This window comes from Trachurus japonicus, chromosome 9, assembly GCF_045865225.1.
Source record: "Trachurus japonicus isolate A0001 chromosome 9, Traja_1.0".
NCBI lineage: Eukaryota > Metazoa > Chordata > Actinopteri > Carangiformes > Carangidae > Trachurus > Trachurus japonicus.
The window spans coordinates 18,794,285-18,814,927 of record NC_140915.1 but is presented as its reverse complement, the minus strand read 5'-3'; the positions used below and the strand labels follow the sequence as shown (position 1 = coordinate 18,814,927).

General features: G+C 42.2%; 1 protein-coding gene and 1 long non-coding RNA gene across 2 annotated transcripts in view; both read right to left on the bottom strand.

The window, feature by feature from the left end:
- Positions 1–311: 311 nt before the first annotated feature.
- LOC146981291 (uncharacterized) lies at positions 312–2,105 on the bottom strand. The gene is made up of 2 exons (XR_015036578.1): positions 1,808–2,105; positions 312–1,769 (listed from the first exon to the last, which is right to left on the bottom strand). It is a non-coding gene; the product is annotated as an uncharacterized LOC146981291 (long non-coding RNA).
- Positions 2,106–4,497: 2,392 nt separating this feature from the next.
- cacna1ba (calcium channel, voltage-dependent, N type, alpha 1B subunit, a) overlaps positions 4,498–20,643 on the bottom strand; it is an 85,606-nt gene continuing 69,460 nt past the window's right edge. Inside the window, exons 35-50 of the mRNA XM_085786359.1 lie at positions 20,123–20,239; positions 19,847–19,912; positions 19,648–19,739; positions 18,777–18,927; positions 18,268–18,395; positions 16,936–17,032; positions 13,698–13,803; positions 13,161–13,268; positions 11,422–11,504; positions 10,681–10,847; positions 10,383–10,506; positions 9,814–9,933; positions 8,023–8,061; positions 7,389–7,617; positions 6,612–6,820; positions 4,498–5,138 (exon numbers count right to left, since the gene is read on the bottom strand). Coding sequence (XP_085642485.1) covers positions 4,584–5,138; positions 6,612–6,820; positions 7,389–7,617; positions 8,023–8,061; positions 9,814–9,933; positions 10,383–10,506; positions 10,681–10,847; positions 11,422–11,504; positions 13,161–13,268; positions 13,698–13,803; positions 16,936–17,032; positions 18,268–18,395; positions 18,777–18,927; positions 19,648–19,739; positions 19,847–19,912; positions 20,123–20,239 — 2,391 coding nt within the window. The 3' untranslated portion in view covers positions 4,498–4,583. The remainder of the gene's footprint in view (positions 5,139–6,611; positions 6,821–7,388; positions 7,618–8,022; positions 8,062–9,813; positions 9,934–10,382; positions 10,507–10,680; positions 10,848–11,421; positions 11,505–13,160; positions 13,269–13,697; positions 13,804–16,935; positions 17,033–18,267; positions 18,396–18,776; positions 18,928–19,647; positions 19,740–19,846; positions 19,913–20,122; positions 20,240–20,643) is intronic.

Below are 20,643 nucleotides of genomic sequence, written 5' to 3'. Positions count from 1 at the left end.
ATCTATCTATCTATCTATCTATCTATCTATCTATCTATCTATCTATCTATCTATCTATTCTGCCTGAAATCTGGCTGTTTGTCTTTTGACCCATCCACTGGTGTCCATTAGAAATGTGTTGTCAGTATATCCAGTACTATTTATGTTTATTTATTTGTTTGTGTTGTGAGGGCTGTGCTTCCAGTGTCAAATTGATGTTTTGTGTGTGTTTTAAGAGTGAACCTCCATCATCACATACAATTACCCAGGAGACTCCATCCAGCACCACTGTACTCAAACACTCACACAATCATCTGACTAATCATAGACAGTTTCATTTCATTCTTTTTTATTTCAAGGAACTTTGCTTCATACAAAATGTTTAATGTAGAAACAACTGTAGAATTCAAAGGCTGGCGAAGGAACTCAAAATCAGGCAAACAAACATTTCACCGAATCCCAAATAAAGGAATGTTCCAGCTCTGCTGCACGGGGGTGGAACTATCAACAATGTTCAATACTGTTCTTAATAGAAATTTGTCTTTTTCAACAAACCCCACAGTTTATATCAAATATTAAAAATCAACAACAAAATAATGCAGAGTATCTAAAAGTACTAAGTGTTCTACATGCACATACATCGTCAGAACATGCAAACATTTGTATTTTCTCAGGAAAAAGCTGCATCTGACCGTGGCCGGTACTGTAGGATGCAGAAATTAAGAGATTGGAGCGCCTCTAATGTTTGGTGGCCGACTGGTCCAGACATGGACACAGATACATTTCATTTGACGCAATATAGAGGCCACGTAGTTTAAGATGGTACCGGTACTGTGAGAATATTTCTGCCGTAGTATCACAAAACCTTTAAAATAATGACTGTGATCTATCTGCAGAAGAGCGTGTTCCTGTCTGACAATGGTAATCACGTGGACAGTGCTCAAAGCTGTTTTATGAAAACCGTTTTGTTTTGATCTAACAGGAAACACCTCGTCTCATTTTGAGCCATGGGATTTCCATTTGACGTTGTCAAAGTGGATAAATGTTATGCATGCAAATATATGTATAAAGTTGCTGTAATCCTAAATATTCTGTTTGTTGTTTACACTTTGTGCCTTTATGTATTTTAGTCTTTTTGTCTGCATGTTTTTCAAAGCGTTTTCTATAAAAGATTTGGTCACACTCATGCTGAAGCCTGAATCTGAAGAGACCAGCATGTAAAGCTACAGAATGGATGAAGAAATGGGTTTGTCTTGTTGCATAGCCCTACTCTGTGTCAGGCCCATGTAGTGTGTGTGCATCACTGTGGTTAAACAAGGAACCAGTCTCCAGCCGTCCGCCCAGTCAGCAGCTGCAAAGGTTCAGCTCTGGTTCACTGTGATGTCATAACTCAGCAGTACGTCAACATGTGAATGTAAATTGAGCAAGTTGCATATAACAGATAAGCCGACATGTACAGTATCAGAGCAGAGTACAGGTTCAGGCAACACCAGACGGTCCCCCAGAGCTCTGTGACCTTCGGCGGTGTGGAGACGTTACTTCTACGAATATGACAGCTGGAGAATTTCTTCCTTCAAAATGGAAGCCGAGCTTTTAACAAGTAAAAATGAAACACTCATTCTTCATTTTTTTTGCATTCCAAGATCTTTCTTGAGCCTATTAATGCCTCATGCCTTGAATTTATTCTTTTATTTTTGTGATCTTCAGAGCTGAATTCTTATATGGTCCTGTGACCTAACTTTTGTTGTTCTGTGCATTTGATGCTTCTACTTCCATCAACGGCATCTCTACTGCACAGGTCAGTTCACATGTGGTGTGGATCTGGGACACAACTTATGATGCAGTTGTGTTGTGTGGTTTTAATTTATTTTGATGTGGATGGAGAAGTTCTTAATTTCAGCTTCTTCGGGTTCTACAAAAGGAAACCTTTTCATCCTGACTCCAAAGCCTGATGTTTAAAAGTGAAATGAGCTGTAACGTGTTCTGTTGTCAAACTCCATGGGTCAGTAGCTGCTGGAAATATCTGGTGTTATTATTTCTTGCAGATCTATGTTCTCCCAGTTTTACAGAAGAAAATGAAAGAAAGAACCCTCCATGAAACAAACTGTTAAAAGTACTGTATATCCACAACACACACACACACACACACACACACACACACACACACACACACACACACAATCCCTCTCTCACACTCTCACGCATGCACACACACAAGGCCTGACTTGATTTAAACAATAGACAGCATCATCTTTTGCTACTCTGGCTCCTAAATCAGAAAGTGCTCACTGTTCAACTCCTCTCCTCGTCCACCTACTCCTGTTAGACCTCAGCTGACCAACACACACTCAACAGTCCAAACAAGAGCTTGTGAGGCTCACACTATGACATCATTTTCCCCCCAAAAATATGCACAATGTGTAACTGGCGTTAATGTATGTGGATAGATATATTTATGCAGTTGTCACGGCATTTCCACAATGTTATTCTTGCTCTCCACCTACATGTGGTTTAAGGTTTTGTCAGAAACAAGACAAATAATCACGTCTCCTGTCGTCTAAATGTACTGTACGTTTCGTTTCTCTCCGTGCAGATAAGGCGTTCTGTACAACATGTTTTCCTGCAGAGCTACATACAGAATAAACCAAACATCTACTCAAGTGGGATGCATTAGAAAACAGTTGAAATTGCATCTTTTTCTACAGTATATCTAAAAGGATAGGCACTTTGTCTTAAAACATTGCAAAGAAGTCTGTAAGAAACATTTGACCTGGAACGATGGCAAACCAAAAGCAAGTCACATAAAACACACCATAGTTATTTTTTCATGTCATACAAAAAATGACACAAAGAAAAGAGAACATCTACAAGTTATTCTTTTTCTTTTTTTTGTAGAAAACAAATCAGTCAGGTAGGTCTCACCAGCATGGGTTCCTTCTCTCTTTGAAGTTTGCAAGAAACATTTAACAGATAAACAATCATGGCTGCCTGTTGGACAGCAAGTCATCACACAAAGGGAATGTCATAAAGGATTAGGCATAATTAGAGAATGGTTGGATCCTAAACATCACAGCTATTTGTACGGTGTCACAATATCTTCCCAATATGTTAAAGTATCGTTTCACTGAACTATTAACCTGGGTTTTGTCCTTTTTCCATGACATGCAGTGCTTTCACTGTCTGTTGACACGACCACGCTGACTCTCAAATGCTCTTCAAAACTCTCAGCTACAGTTTGATTCAACAACTGGACTAAAAAATCAAATGTTATGCTGTTTTACAGTGTCGTGAAAATCTGGCTCTTCATGTGCCTCTGTGATTATTGTGTATGTGGCGCAGAGTAGTTTTGATGAAAGCAATAATCTCATTTTTATTTTTTATTCTTATTTTTATATAGCACATTTGCAAAATGAATTTCCCTTGGTAAACGGAGCAGATAATGATAAAAATGTGTGTGTCCATGTTTTCTAATCTAAAGATTAAAGCTGCACTAACAAATACTTAATCGTTAGTTGGATATGTTTTTATACTTTCAGCTCAAGCTCCGTCCAATTTACAGAAGATAAAGGTCGAATGTGTCACAACATTGTTGGACATTGTTAGCACCATAAGTGTTGTGGTGCTACAGAGATCATATTAAGATCAAATGAAAAACGGATGCGTCTATGTGAATTTGCAAATGATTTGCAAATCACACTATCTGCCAAAAATATTTCTTTTGTTTTTTTTGCACATCATGTTGACCTCACCGTTTTGATAAGTTCTGCATACTGTGTACTTTAATTTATAAACCCACAACACAGTCTGCTCAGCAACAGAAATACTTAGCAACTAGCTGGTGAACACAGTGGAGCATTTAGCAGGTAAAGAACCAGATCTTTCTCTGGAGTTCATAGAGATCAGAGCAAAGCTATCAGGAGAGCCACCCCTGGCAGAACTCCAGATGAACACTAATGTTGCTCTGTATCGACTGAAGCATGTATTTGTAACATGTGAGACGGTTCACCTACATGAAGCATGTTGAACTGCCTGCAAAATGGCAGAAAAACAGTTTATGTTGCTTTAAGTTTTTACAAAGAATCCTGCTTTGAGTAAATCAGATGCCTGAAAGAAGTCGACCTGCCACGCAACAAGGAAATACAGCAGCTTTTTGTTTACTTGATTTTTTTTCCCTGAAATACGGACCGGAGTGATGAATGAATGACAAACAGCAGGTCTGGTGGTTGATCATCCAAAAGTCGAGAGATATGACATTGTAATGTCTTGTCTGTGTTCATAATGTGATGCGGTTTGAGAGTCGACATGGTAACTGCAACAAAACACTGAAGTCAAAGCAAATCTAGGATTGCTACTGTAAGAGATCAGATTTTGGCAAAAAGTCTGCTCCTCTGTTTCATAATGCTATGTGCCCTTTGACAAAGATGACCATTTCTTGCTCACTCACTTCCTGTTCCCGTGTTCTCCCTAAACTTAGCTCTCTAAGTTAGGATTAAATACAGCATTAAACATACACAGTGACAATGTAAACTAAAGCCTTCAAAGAAGATGATAAAACTCATCACAGTTCCTCAAAAATGCATCAAAAAGGTTGGTTTAAAGCCATGCTAGCACCATTCATCCTCCTCTGCCTCCTGGTAATACCTGGGTGCCCTGACGCCAGAGCCTGGGCTGGTGTTGCCCCCGAAGCTGAAGTGGAACCCATTGGGCAACCCGAGGTTCTGCTGCGGAGCCGGAAGCAGGGCTCCTATCATGCAAGGCAGTGCGGTCCAAGATGAGCGTCCGGCACGAGGGCTAGGCGACACTGACACCACATCCTGGAAGACATCCAGCTGGTCCCGGAGGCTGCCATAGGGGCTTCCCGGAGCATCGCCGTGGCCCCGGCCCAGGAAGGGCTCGGAGCTGATACGAGTGACGGGGCAGGGGAAGTGGCAGGAGATGCTGTGTCGGAGGTTGTTGTGCTCCGACAGGCCGCGGCTCAGACGCCCGGGACTCAGAAAGGCCTGGCTGGACACAAAGTGCACAGGGGAGGAATTGGCAGTCTTGTAAGCCACCACTGGCCGTGGGGTGAGGGGGGTCTGGGGGAGCTGCCGACGTCCACGGCTCGGCGTGCTAGAACTGGAACTCAGTACCGCTGGGCTGCCTTTAACCCAACCACTGCCCTAGATTAAAATTGGACAAGCAATTTGAAACGAGAGAACGATGAGCAAAATATGTGAGAGAGGAGAGGTCAAGGGGAGAAAACAGGGACAGGGCCGCCAGAGGGAGGAAAGGAAAGGAAAGAAAAGACACCAAAATGTGATATGTGATGACACAAAAGACGATGACAGGAACAAATGAAAACAAAGACAGACAAGACACAATGAAAGAACAAGCATTCATTGAGAGACAGACACAATGTATGGAGAATGATGAGGAGAGAAAGTGGGAAAAGAAGTGAAAGGCCATGAGAGGCTGCACCAAAGGCAACAACAGCATGCAAAAGAGTCACAGTTACACTTCATCAGCTTTCACCTTCCCTGCACAGTCTCACTGTTTCAACAAACTGTCTGTGGGTAATTTAATGAAGAAACTGACAATAAATAGATCTGAGACTCTTATATGCCACAGGTTACGGGTTTCCTCTGTTTGATGTTCCTTCACTTCAGAATTTGTTGGCAGCAGGCTTTAACAAGTCTTTATTTTACCAAATTACTGTACGTTCACACCAAAAGCTTCCAAAGAGGCAAAGTCGCCCGAGGATGCGCTTCAGACAAGTCAGCTTCAAAATATTTTTAGCCGCTTTGGACGCTCTTCACGTGACTGACGTCAAAGTTCGATCCCTCTGGTCATTTAAAGGAGCAGAAGGACACCTCTATTCTGACTGGTTTCTGCCACACCGCGTCATAGCTGTATTACCATAAAGTTAACCGAGATTCAACTTCTCGTCTGGTGATGCTTTGGAAGCTTTGGACGCTTTGAATGCACGGCTGACGGCAGTTGACGCTTTGGTCGCTCAGGTCATTGGGCTCTCATTGAAAATGAATGACTTCTGGTGTTTTTGAAGCTTTGGATGCTTTTGGTGTGAACGCACAGTAAGAAACTGTTAGAAAGCCCTCTTGGCTTGATAGATTGTGTGCAGGTGGACAATCTTATGTTGAACAGAATCATATCAGATATGGTTATATGAAACTTCACCTCAACTGTCCCAGTTCGATCGTGTTCAGGGCTACAGACTAACTTTATTTATTTATTTTTTTTACAGTGGCCCTTCACTTAAAATTTTGAGAGCGCAAGCAGAAAATTTAGGGGCATAAATCCACTTGCAAGCAAATTATTCACATTTTCTTTTCATTCATGATCCTCACACACATTGACCTGACACCTGTAATGACAGATTTCAGATTATCTGAGTCACCCCTTCCACATTTCACCAGTCTAAGGTAAGATTTACTTGCACTGCTGTCTCAAACTTTAGGGGTAGTCTGGAGCCCTGTGTTTGACATGCGTCTAAATCAGTTCTCTTCTATTGTTATGAACAGCAGCAGTGGATTTCTGAGATTCAGTGTCGTTTAGTGTAAATGGAGTATGTGTTACACCTTTCGAAATCCCCTCCTCATCTGGCCCTACTCAACACCCCTGCGTCCGCCCCCCACCTGCTTGTTGCTGGGGTCCTGCCCCTCGCTGGGGGAGGCTGCACAGCTCGCTGTGGCAGATTTGGTGTGGCAGTGTTCCCGGCTGCAGAAGCGGTCACAGGAGTAGTAGCGCTGCTTGTCCGCTGAGGAGTGGTGGTGTTTCCTCTCTCGGGAACGTCCGCGGTCGTGGGCTCGCTCTCTGGAGGCAGCTGGGTCAGACGCTCGCTCTCCTGGTGAGAGGGAGAGGGCACAGTTTCTTTATTGGAGATAATGTTAAGAGTTCTGCCTCCTCAATCTTTTGATGCCTTTATTTTGGTTCACTGGGGCAGATGACAGGTTTGAGTGCTTGACAAGACATTTAAGAGATTTACAGTACTTCTCTCAGTTACAGAGAGCAGAGTATTAACTACAGGTGTTTTAAGTTTGTAGTGTGGCTGGAAGCAATGATGCTGATTTACTCATGACTGATTGATCGAGGCATCCAGACTAAATACCTAACATTAGTCTATAAAAGCCACTGTTGGTCCAAACCATGTAGCCTGTTGTCTTGCTATGTGTCTTGCCGCAGATGAAACGGAGGACTCAGACTGTAACACCAAAGGACTTTTATTGTCTTCTGACATGTTTCTCTTGACAGTCTGGCTCTGCACACAGCTGTCTACTACTTCACTCACAAGGCAGACTGACATTATTTCTAAGATCTTCAGCAGAGTAAGTTTCCTGCTCGACACGTTGAGATATCCAGAGGAATACAGAGCATCTGTGTATGTGAGTGTATTTGTGTAGGTGTAAACTGACCAGCAGAGCCTGGAGTAGGTCCACCTATAGGTGTGTCTAAAGACCTTTGCCTCTTCTCCCTGTCTTTGTCTCTGTCTTTGCGGTGGTGGCAGCGGTGGTGGTGGTGATGGTGGTGGGGTCGCTCCCGGGTGGGTTTGTCCGGGGTGTCTTCCCTCAGGTTGACCTCCTGGGGTCGCTGCGGGGCCACAGTGGAGGCCGAGCGCTTCATGGTGTTTGCATCAGTGACAGACTGAGGGAAGAGGGAGAGAGAGAAACTGCCGACCCAAACGGACACAAGTACTTGTAGGTTTCATGTAGCTCCATCTTCATCTTGTGACTACACCTGATTTGTACCCAGCGGCCAGCAGCAGTAGCAAAACTCACAAATAGCTCCTTTAAACTACTACAGTCCTCACTGCAGGCGGCCCTTTCCTTCATTCCCCCTCTCTCTGCCTCCCCATTTCCTGTCTCTCTCAACTGTACTATCAATAAAGGCATGACATGCCAAAAAAATATACTTAAAAAATAAATAAATAACATGACAGTGTATCTGGACTTGACGTTACAGAACCGGTCCTGTGGATTTAAGAGTTCACTTCGCTGGACCAGATAAATACTCCCCAGTGTCAATCCACAGATAAGTGTGTGTACGTACAGTTAGATGGGTCCCTGGAGAGTGGCGTGGTTGGCCCCGCTGTTTTGCAGGAGACAAAGAGAACAGCAGAAAAAGAGATGAAGTAAATTAAGAAAGATGAAGATAAAATTGATTGTATCTTTGACTGAAAGTCCTGGTCAGATCCTACACAAAGTGGCTTGAGCTCTAAACAACATCTCATTATTTCAGTGTATGTTCTCAAGCTATGTTCCTACATTGGAGCTTTAGTAAAAGTAAAACACAGGCGTTTGCTGCAAAATGTACTTTGGCATCAGTTAATCCAAGTAAATTAGAGAAGGTCTGTCAAGGAGTTACTGAGGTATCACGTCCATGTGTGTACGGACAACCGGAAAATATCTCAAGCTCTGTCTCCAACATGGAGTCACTGCAGCTGAGGACCGGAGACCCCAGAGTTGAGACTACACAGCATAGTTCTCATTATATTCCAGCAACAGCAGGCAGTTTCCAAAAGGCCAGCGTTCAACGACTTCCTGCACTCTATTCCAAAACATCAGAGACATTAGACAACAAGTCAGCAAGCCATCCTGCCACCTTGGCTCTCTGCATACTGTACAGTACTTCTCATTCATACTGCTGCTTATTCTCTCACTTCTACAGTAACCCAGTTACCCGTTTCCTTTCCAGTGAATACTGGACTCAGAACCATTTGGAGGCAATGCCATCCTTTCAGTTGGCAGCAGGAGAAAAACAATACTAGACAAATAGCTGGTGGCCGGCCAGGATCTAATCAGATTACTGTAGACTTCTTCTCTGCAGTGAAAGTAGGATCAACAACAGCTCTTCCAAATGGGCTGTGAAAGGAATGCACTTTAAAGGCCTCAATCGATCAATATCAACATCACTCAGGAAATTAGGGTTTCTCAGCCTTAACCAGATTAATCGTGAGTCTATGCTCTTCCATTCTTTTTCAGTAGAAATGTTCCATGTGATGGTTCACTTAACCGGGTGCTCCATTTAGAAATGTGCTGCAGTGTTTATTTTTTCAGGTAAAATTGAGACAAAAGTTATCGCAACGAAAAAGGAACATTTTCTAAACAAAATCAATGTGGAAAATGATCATGGCTTATACAGTACGAAAGTTAGTTTTGACTAGTTTGAGAGTTGCTCTGGGACTTCTGACCCCATATTTCACTCTGCTTTACAAATGTTCTATTAATCATTAATCAGTGTCACATTAATGGTTGTTATCTGTCTTACAGATGAACATATTTCCAGAAATAACACTTGAATTCTGGCCATCAGAAAAGGATGAAAGGAGGAAAAGAAGTCTGGACACATCACCACACACCTGAGGTGACGTGTAAGTAGTAGTGTAAGTAGTAAGCTAATGTGCAGGTCAGGAAAATGTTTGTCTTAGTTAAATGCCAGTCCAGCTGTGGCACAAATTGCGTTACAGCCAAATAACATAAATATGACATAAATAATAATTTTTAAAAAAGCATAATCTGTTGTTGCTTATTACTGTTAACTGAAATGGCAGCTGTTTTATAAAAGCATTGTCAACAAATTAAACTAAAAAGAATGTAAATAGTTGAATGGACAAAATAACTCATTGCAGTTTTAATTCAGGTGTATTCAACGACCTGCATGGGTCCCTGGAATCATTTAGTGGTTCAGGAAGTGGCCAGACACCTTCACATTTGCTCAGTTGGCGTGTAGATTTAATCTCTTAATTGATCAGATTGATCGGGGGAGGACAAAGGGAAAAGGAGCTGACTGAGAAGTGAGTCAGAAAGATGTGGAAATAGAATTCGGGTGAGGTGCAGCTACCTGCAGCCCAGCACAGAGGCGAGGCATAGAAACAGCTCTGCCCTGGTTCTCCAGTCCTGTGCCAGAGACTGGGACTGTGCTGCTGCCACTGGTCTCCATCTTCTGCATCTCCACTGACTCCTAGACACACACACACACACACACACAGTATAAACTGTGTCAATACATCAGTCACGTGACACTGAGCTGAAGCAGATCAGAACATCTGTTCACTTTCACACATACAGGTGCATCTCAGTAGTTCAAGTCAAATAGCCCAAACCAAGTATTGAGTGCATATAGATGGACATACTTTTCAGAAGGCCAGTATTTCCATATTTAAAATGTTTTTTTAATCAGTCTTTTGTAATATTCAAATGTGTTGAGATACTGAATTTTAAATGTAAGCCAGAATCATTATAATTAATAGAAATTAAATGAATAAAGACATGAAATGTTTCATTCTGTGTGTTATGGATCTATATAAAGTATTAGTTTCACTTTTTGAATTGAGTCACTGACATAAATGAACTTTTCCATGATATTCTAATTTATTGAGATGCATCTGTACACCATGTGTCGGTCAGTACCTGAATGGGGGCTGTGTCTGGTGTGTCCTCTGAAGGGCCCCTTGACATGGTTCTTTTAGTCTTAGACCGGGGCCCTTCCTTGGGTTTCTCCCAGGGAGTTAATTCCTCGATGTTGTCATCTGGCCTGTGTGTTACAGCAGTCATAGTTCAGCACAGCAATAATAATAATAATAGTAATATTAATAATAAGAGAGTCCCTCTAAACTTGTGTGGTTGGAAAGCGACATCTGCAGCACTGCAGCAGTAACAACTGCAGTTGTTACTCTTGATGCAAAATATCCTGAAGCGTTGAACTTACGGCGTGCCTCCATTGTTGAGTGAGGTGGAGCTAGGTCTGGTCGGAGGCTGGTGTTTGCCATGGGGTTTTGGCTGAGGCGGAAGCATGCTGGGAGGCTCCACACTGTTAGTCTCCTGCATGTGAGTCAGAGGCAGCAATGGCTTAAACAGAGCCCCGACCTTGCACTGTGGAGGAGGGATGGATTGCAACATGCTCAAGACATTCAGAGGCAGCAGGCAGAATATTATTGAACCCAGATATGACAGCAGTGGCTCTGTGCCACTGAGATGTTAACACTGGGGCCAAAATATTCATCTCTTGCAGTCATGCTTGTGTGTGGTACATTTGTGTAAATCTGCAGGAGGAACAAACATACACCTGTACATGTGCAAGGTTACAAATAACCTCCAAGCAGCAGCCAAACACAGGTTTGTCTTAGGCTGTGGCTTGTGACTGTGCCTTTAATACGAACTCTCGGTACCCAATCAGTGCTTTTACTCTAACATTAAACTGGGGAAGCAGTTGATTGATTTTGTAATCCACCACTGAAAGGCTGGTGGACACAAAAACATCTTCATTGCATGTGTGTATGCATGCAGTCAATTCAGTGTCTCGGTGTGAGCAAACACAAATCGGAGTGGGCACATGCATAAAGATTTGTACTAGATTTGCATTCGGTGTTCATGTGCTTCAGTGGGTGGGTGTATGCGTGCATCTGTGTGTGTGGGGTTGATGTTGTACCTGGGAGCCAGATGAGTTCTGCTGCTGTTTCCGCGCTCGATACTGCTTGTAGTTGTCAAAGATCATGAGGGCTGCATAAACCTTCCCTACTGTCAGTTCATTGTCTGAGGAGGAGACGAGAACTGATGTGAGGAGGGTAGAAAGGAGGGAGAGGAGATTCTGCTGACTCATTCATCCCTCCTCCAGTCATGTCTATTGGCTGCTCGTCTTTCTAATGGTTTAGTTTTAGAAAAAAACCTCTTAATGTGAGTGATTTGATTATTTCACAGCACAGGAAATTAAAAAGATTTCTGAGGTAAACAAAACAAACCTAGTGAAAACACTGCTTGTGTAGTTTGGCAGAGCCAACAAAAGGTGGCAGCAAAAGCAAAGCTCAGAACTGGACATATTCTAAGTACTTAAAACAGAAAAACTTTCATCTTTGACTTTCATTAAAGATTTCTTGAAACTTAAACAGGCTCTTAAATTGAAGAGTGCTCCCCATTTCCATGAATCATGAACTTCATCAATCATGAATGACGGAGCATTGGTAGTTGACTATATAAAGGCAGAGCTAAGGTGCTGCCCCACCACTCCCCACATAATACGTCAGTGAATAAATAATTACTTTGAAATACATACTGTTTTTAATGAGCAGGTAAAATACAAATCATTATATAGTTAGTGAGTAAAATGTATAATCTTCAATAAAATGTAAATTGTCACAGACTTATAATGCCACGATTCTGATCGGTCACAAGTTTTGGGAGCACATTTTCTTAGTCAATTGACTATCGTAATAAGTTGTACATGCATAGTCATCCCTTGGGTCGTCCACAGTGATTCGTCTTTTTTCAAATTCTAATGGTATAAATTTTAAACAATAACTGTTTTTTCCATTTCTTATCAATACAGGACTGTACTGTACTGTTGTAAGGACGTAGACAAAAAAAATGTTTACCTGGTCTGCTTTGAGGAAACATACTTCATTGGGTTTTGCTATTATGTTATATGTTATTATAACATTTTCATTTCAGCAAAAACAAAAACAGACATTTCATTTGTTTTGATATACTAGTGTACTCTTAGTACATGTTTGCTTCTTGTTATTTGGTAGAGAAAAATGCACCAGCCACCACTGCCTCCAGGTATTTACATTTCCTTTGTGTTCCTCGCTAACCTGGTTTTCTTCCGTGCTGTGCTTCAGTGATCCCTTAATCCAGACCAACTCCAACACACACTGCCTCCACAGCTGCCAGACTCCACCTCAGACATCAGTCTTCAGGCAGACACTAGCTCAGGCTTAGTCTGCCTCCACCCTGGCTCTTCACCACCCTTCAACCCCATTTAACTATTTACCTAAGATTGACATCTTTCCCTCTCTGCTCCATGTCTGAATCTGGGTTTAATCAAAACCTGAACCATCATATTCAGCCCAATATCCTTAAGTATTTTCTCCATTCAGTTTGTCCATCAATGGCCCTGAGAGATGCTGAAAAGATGTAAATCTAAAGCACATTGTTGCACATAAAAGGAGAATATCTCATTACATGCTGTCACCATGGTAACAACCCTGGGAAATCCAGGCTAATTAATTATGTACTGACAATGTGCTTTCATGAATGTGAGAAAAAAGACAAGATGTCGTGTGAAAATTTACAGGTGAACTTTGACATAATTGTTTCATTTAATTAGAAATTTGGAAATAGATAAATCCATGTGTTATATTATACATTACAAAGAAATCTGTTCAAAATCAAGAAAGATGGTAAAATACTTACGTTTATGTGGCGTCACCAACAGGTCCATGGTCTTCTGTGAGAGGTTTGGCCACACTGTGGACAGCTCCTTCTTTAGCTCAGCGTCAGACAGTCGCTGAGCTACCATACCTAGAAATCCACAGAAAAACAAACTGATTTTTAACCCTCCTCATTAAAACAAAGAGAGGAAGCAGGAAAGTGTTGTGGTAGAGCCAAGTCACAAGAGTTTAACTTAAATTGTGATAACTATATTTGATACAATAACCTATTTGACAACTTCTGTGATCTATATACAGTATGTAAGCTTCATTTCTGACCTGCTTAGCCCACAGCTAAACTTAGTACACTGCTCAGCACACAGAGTCAGTCAACAGATGAATGAGCAGTGAATATTGAGCCTATGTAAAAGCCCATTCAGTGACAAGAGTAGGGAAACTTTATCCTTTGAATCAATTCAATTCAATTAGACTAAATACAAATGGTGAACCATAGAGGATGTCTTTACATGAGTCTATCCCATATTTTTTTTATTAATCATGTGTGTTGTGTTTCTCTGACCAGAGGCCAGTTTGATCTCCAGGGCAGTGCGAATCAGAGCCATCAGGGTGGAGGTGAAGTGGACGGTGTTGTCGTCAGCGATGGGCATGTTCATTTTGACCAGACGCTGAGGAGTGGAGACGGGTGGTGACAGATACACGTTAGATCAGGAAGTGCTAACAAACCTATCATAACACAGAATCCACACAGAGAAATCAATCTGTGTGCTGCAGTGATCAAACTCTTGTCATCTCTCTTTGGTGTTTTTGCTAAATTTGCTTTCATGTTTTTAATATTTGGCCACGTTGACAAAAATATTACTGTGACTTAAGTTCAGCACACAAAAAGCTTCCTCTACAGGTGCGTACAAAGGAGACAAACTAGACATTCACATTCACTGCTATTTGCTACAGTATGCACTATGCTGCAAGTCAAAGTGCACTGGTGCAAGACTGACATTGACCGAAAAAAAGGTGAGAGAAGGCATGTAACGCATAACCATGGAGGTGCCTCGGCAGTCGCAGGAGCTCGACTCTGTGGTTGTCAACTTGGAGTTGAGGAAGTTGTGTATATCTACATGTATAGTGGCGGCTAGCAATACAAAGTGTCCATTCCACCAAGCTTGGGCAGCCTTAACAGGAATATTTGGTTCATATCGGACTAATGGGACCACTAGATGCTACAGATACAGAATGATGTGTTGCTGAAAGAGTTGAGCTCCCCTGAACACAAAAAGCATTCATATACATGTGCTCTCAGTGGCAGTGCAGAGAATAAGAGAGACCAGAGTCAGAATGAGACGTGGATGGAGAGCTCAGGGGCAAGCAAGCGCGCACACACACACGCACGCACACACGCACGCACACAAAACCTCTTGTCTTACTGTATTCATGGATACCCACTATTGACATAAGGCATTTACCTTAACCATTAGACCTGAAAGCCTGACCCTAGTTCTTATCACATCCTTAACAATGACTCTGGCCTGATTCTACTGAGTCTTCACCAAAAACACACTGCCTGCGTTGTGTAAATGTGGAGGCTGATGCTGCTGAACTGCTGCGGAGAAGCATGCATGCGTGTGTTCACAGTGGTTGCGTCTCTGCTGTGTCCTCTCTGCATTTCGAGTTTGCAGGTCACTGCAAGATGGATTCATTTACATAATAAACTCATTTCTGATTTATTCTTGACAAAAAATGTAAAGTGTCACTGTCTACACATGCAGCTGCATCTACATTCATATTTTTTCTTGACTAGTAGAAGGAGGAGGAGTAAAATTTTTGTAATGTTGCTGGTACATGTGAATAACACATCATCTTCTCTCTGTGTAGTTTTGCTGCGAAACACAGCAAAAGAGAGAGATGCCAATTCTGTATATTCCATGATGCAATGTGTCCGCTCTAACCAGTTACAGTACCGTGGGTGCCAGAAGGAAACCCAAGACGTTCCATAGCTGTGACGCACACGCAGTGCAGGCGGTGTGTTCCCAGCATAGGGCCAGGAACCGTGTGGCGGCTGCATCCCGCACATATTTGTGTGTTCATGACTGTGTCCACATGATTTACTGTACCAAATGCTGAATCCGTTAACATGGGCACAAACAATGAAAATCAAGACAAAATCTGCAACCGCCACACCCACCACACAGCCAGTGTGTTCTCAGCCTTAACCTTCAAAAAAACTTTTCAACTTGTGGGCTCCCAGTTTTTAGGTCCCACGAATATAGTAGAACAAGCCCACACACACACACACACACACACACACACACACACACACACACACACACATACATGTTTAACGATGTTAACTCGCATATTCACCCAAACATACATACATACATACACACACACACAACCACAGGCTGCACAACCAATTATAGACAACAACATCAGCAGCTAGGAACTTCAAAGACCAGCAGCGGTCTAAAAATAATGACATAATGTATATTCTGCTTAGTAAATCTTCCCCAGTTCTTACTTTTTTTTAGTATTATTATTATTATTTTTTTTTTTTACATTTTTACAGCTTAATTAAAAAAAAAACTCAACCTGGTATCAACATGCAATCTGCATCTGGATTAGTTATCTGATAATGACTCCTGGTCAGGGGCCTTTGCATTTACACCCAGTCCTGTGTGTAGATTTCAGAGTGGATTATCGGGTACTCATGGACTTTTTCCATCTACCATGTTGGGCCTGAAACACTAACTTCTATATTGACTATACACTTTTAAGTAAAGGCTGTGAGATGATGAGCACTTGTTTCTGAATGTCACAGACAAATGCGTCTTTGTAATATCAGATTTTGATGACTAAGTAGCTCCACAGGTAAATACAATCACTTGGTTGCCTGCCTTCTCCTCTCAGACTAGTTTCAGGTTACATAGAAAGTATTGACCATTTTTACGTCAAAGTCTGAATTGCTGTGTTAGGACCTTGAGTAATAGACTAAGGCGTAAATATGTAGCCTTGTTAACTGGATTAACTTATTCTGCTTTTCATAGCCATTAGGGTTAGATCTGACCTGAGCACAACATGATACATGATCATATTGTGCTCAGTTTTCCTGATTCAGATAAATATTCAGATGCCAATCACATGTTATTATCAGGTAAAAAGTGAATTGATAAAATCACAATCACGGTGACATTTTTGTTAATGCTGTGCAGCAGTAAACATTCCAACATACAATAAGACACACATATAACCACACACCCACACCACACACACACACACACAAATATTTCCAACAGTGGACAGACTGAGATGAATTGCGAGACAGAATGAAAGGGAAAAGGGAAGCAAAGATAGAACCACCAAGTGAAAAGCAATACATAGAAAAAATTACACCAACACACACACACGCAAGCAAGCACACGCACACACACACTCTGCTCCACAAAATAAAATCCCAACTAGAGTGTACCATTCAAAGATTCAAAGGAAATAGTGACATAGGAGAAAGTGTCCTCCATAAACCATATCATAGCTCAATTAACACGTCTAAAAGTCTTGTTTTGTCAAGCTCTGTTATAATCATTAGTGATGGGAAGTAGCCCACACAAGCAGCTATGCTCAAAGAAACAGTAAAGACAGTAAAGATGAGGGAGGGGCTTACACCAAAAATATGAGAGCGCTAGCAAAAACAAAGAGAAGAAACAAGGGAACATTACAGAGCACAGACACTGGCTTGAGTTCACGCCAGTGGAAGAAAAGGTTGTCGAGCACAGGGAAGAAGGTAGAGGAAGAAGAGGGTCTACCTTGTAGGAGACTCTTGGTGGACATTTCTTTCCCAAACCTAAGGGTGGGGACATGTGGAGCAGCATCTGATACATATCGAGGTACTTGATACGGCCACTTCACAGGGAAGGAAATAAAAAAACAAAAAAAACAAAACAAAACCCAAACAGAGAAGGATGGGGAGTTTGAGAAGGAGAAGAGGAACAAACAGGACAAATCAACAAAACAAGAGGGAAACAATAATGGAAAGGAAAAACAGAAATCTGTTGTTAATAGATTTCCCAAAGTGAGATGTAGTGTGGATGACATCCTTGGCCACTGTGGCGGGGCGCTGGGATGCATCGCTGTGGAGTTTAGGATCCCTGAGAGGAAACATGGGATGGTAACGAGTGAATCTGGTGGGGGAGGAGAGGAGGGGAGAGAAGAGTGGAGGATGGACTGATCCAAGACACAGGATGCTGATGGGAGGGAAGAGAAATGACAGCATTGTAACGGGGATGTCTGCCACAGCATGCTTGCAAACATCCCACTGGTACTTCAACCAGGGTTCACAGAGACAAAGGTTTCAATGCCTCATAGCCTGACTTTCCTCTCGCAAATGTCTTCATTAAAAGACCAAATTAAATTCCTCATAGGGCTTTTTGATCCAATTCAGATGTTTTAAAGATCTGAATGTGGTCACACATTTCTGCTTCTTTGAGGGTGCTTTTTATTTCAAGTCTTGAAGACTTTTCAAGACTTTGTGTTTCATGACCCTAACCCTTTCAAATCTTTGAATTGAATAGAAATGGGAAGTAAAATGTGTCATCCATCTAAACGCTGCAGACAGGAGAAAGTAGGCATGGCAGGTGGCATGTTGGGACAGTGCCATGGCTTTGAAAGCTTTGTTTCCACTCCGGCATCATCAACCAAAGCCAGTCAGTTTGAAGGGGCAGGTGCTAGACTAAAGGCGATTTCATTGGTGCACAGCCATTCAGTTAAAAGTTTCTTGGTATAGAGGTACACGAAGCACCCTAGTGACGGAAATGTCTGGTATATGCAAACCTTGTATGCTACCCTATTAGGGCAGTTCTTCCCTAAGCCAAGTGGGGGTGAGATAATGCGTAACAAATTGTACATATCCTTATAGGAAATCCGTCCACTGTGGAAAAGAACAAGCACATAAATAAACAAACGTTCAGGATAGCTTCAAATAAAACAATGATCATCAGTGGGCTCACTGCATACAACAAGGTACAGGCATCAGGCCTGTGTATGAGGCCAGGGAAGAGAGCAGTAAGGTTAGGGTGTCTATTCCCTCCACTTTACTCTGTATGATATTCTCTGGGGCTCAGAGCCCGGTCTGAACATACCACGCAGCCGGGTCGTACTCGGCCCAGACCCGGATGAACTCATCGAGGTGATGGGGTCCCAAGATGGACGAGTCTCTGGTTAGGTACTCGAAGTTATCCATGATGACAGCCACAAATAAGTTCAGCATCTGGAACACAGACATGTAGGTGAGAAGTAGCTAACTTTGTAAGAATATATTGCATTATAACAATATAACACTGATTTTGTGTGTTTCTGCCATTTACAGAGGCAAAGCTCACCTGTGCAGAATATAAAGTGTGTATAACAACAGCAGCAAATGCAAGTTTGCAAAACATCAACTTAACAAGAGGACAGGCAGACTCGGTCTTAGAGTAGTATTAGGAGCATAAAAACTACACATTTAAACATAAAGTAATAAGGTAAAATGCTTGAACAATGAACATACACTATAAGTTGAACTACATTGATTTACACTCCTGCTTCCCTGACAGAATAAATCACAGGCTGGCAGATACAGTAAATGTAGAGAGGATGTGTCAGTACTGACCAGGAAAGAGCAGAGGAAGATAAAGGAGACAAAGTAGAAGTAGGCAAAATCGCTGCCGCACTCTTTTCCCTGGGTCCCTGACTGCTCATCACAGGGTCGGTGACTCAGACATGACAGCATGATCTCGTGCCAGGCCTCACCAGTCGCGCTCCTGATACACATAAATACATAGAGACAGAGAAACACAGAGGAGACATACTGTAAAGGTCTGGTAGCATTTCAGGACTGTCTACCCATGTGGAAGTCCTAGGGAAAACAGTCAGATCTAACGTGCTCATGAGTCCATCTAAACAGATGGTACATTATTTGCAAAGAGGCTCTGATCAGCATAGTCCCAGTTAGATGATCTGCTTGGCAGCACTGGCAGACTAGCAGAGCAGTATGTTGATGTGCACAGGGCCACCAGAAAAAAATGTTTGTCAGAAACTTTTGGCAATGGCAACTGAAACAAACCAATATCTGCTTTAAATGTTCGCCTCACGCAGAGTAATTTCACTTTTCTTCCAGTGAGCATTACTGTATTCTTGCGCACTCTTGTCTTATGTACATTTGTTGTCACATTGAATTGATCTGTATGTATATGTGATCCGCCAGGGAATAGACTCATTATAAACATGGAACAGTACCACTGATACGTATAGGCCTCTGTTGGAAGTCTGTTGTTCAACTGTATCAGTGATTTATTACATTCTGTATGATGTATATTTTTACACACACACACACACACACACACACACACACACACACACACACACACACACACACACACACACACACACACACACACACACACACACACACACACACACACACACACACACACACACACACACACACACACACACACACAATGTATATATTGCTTTTGGACCTGAACAGCAGCATGAGAGCCTGGAGGAATGTGCGGAAGTTGTTGTGGTGATTGATAGCGGTGTCCTCGTTCAGGTCGATGTTGCCAAACACCTACAGCACAGACACAGTAAAATGTCTCAGGAATGTCATATTTTTCACATTCTGGCCAAAACATTTTAATACTGAAACCCTGTGTAAACATCATGGGCATCACACACCTGCATCCCAATGATGGCATAAATGAAGAACAGCATAGCAATCAGCAGGCAAACATAAGGCAGGGCCTAAAGGGAACAATGGGAAACCAAAACACACTTAATTATTAATATGCACTCTGAATTATTTCAGTCAGGATATTTAAGTTTGTGCATGCAGGGAGATACTGTGTATGGATGTGTGAGTTTGTGAGAGTAGACTAGCCTGTGCTGTGTGCACGTGGATGCTGATACAGTCTGTGTTAGCTCAACGGTGAGTGTGTGTGAATGTGTGAGCACCTTGAAGGACTGGACGAAGGTCCACAGCAGGATGCGGATGGTATAGCCCTGCCTCAACAACTTGATGAGGCGAGCGGCTCTGAACAGCCTCAGGAAGCTCAGGTTCAGTAGCCTGTCCTGTGAGACACAGATGGGACATTGCATATCCTTATCGACCACCGATGACCACAACATTGTTAAAGTTTAACTTCATCAGGTGACCAATTCTGAGCATGCAAACCCCCTTTAACAACTTTTATCACCAAACCCAAGCTGAATGTGGTTACATTAATAATGAAGGGAAAAAACGAAATAGTGATGATCTCAAATTTGTTTCAGCATCTGAGTGCTGACTCTTTGTGCTAGAGTAGGGTGCTCAAACATTAACTCTGAGAAGCTGCTTGTCTACGTGTTTGCTGCAGCTAATAAAATCAGTGTTATGTCCCCTGTCTGGTGTTGCTGCTCTCTCCTTCCCTCCAGGTGTCACTCCTCCACCAGAGTAGATGAGCAGAACGCAGCTCCGAGACAGGAAGCCAAGTGGA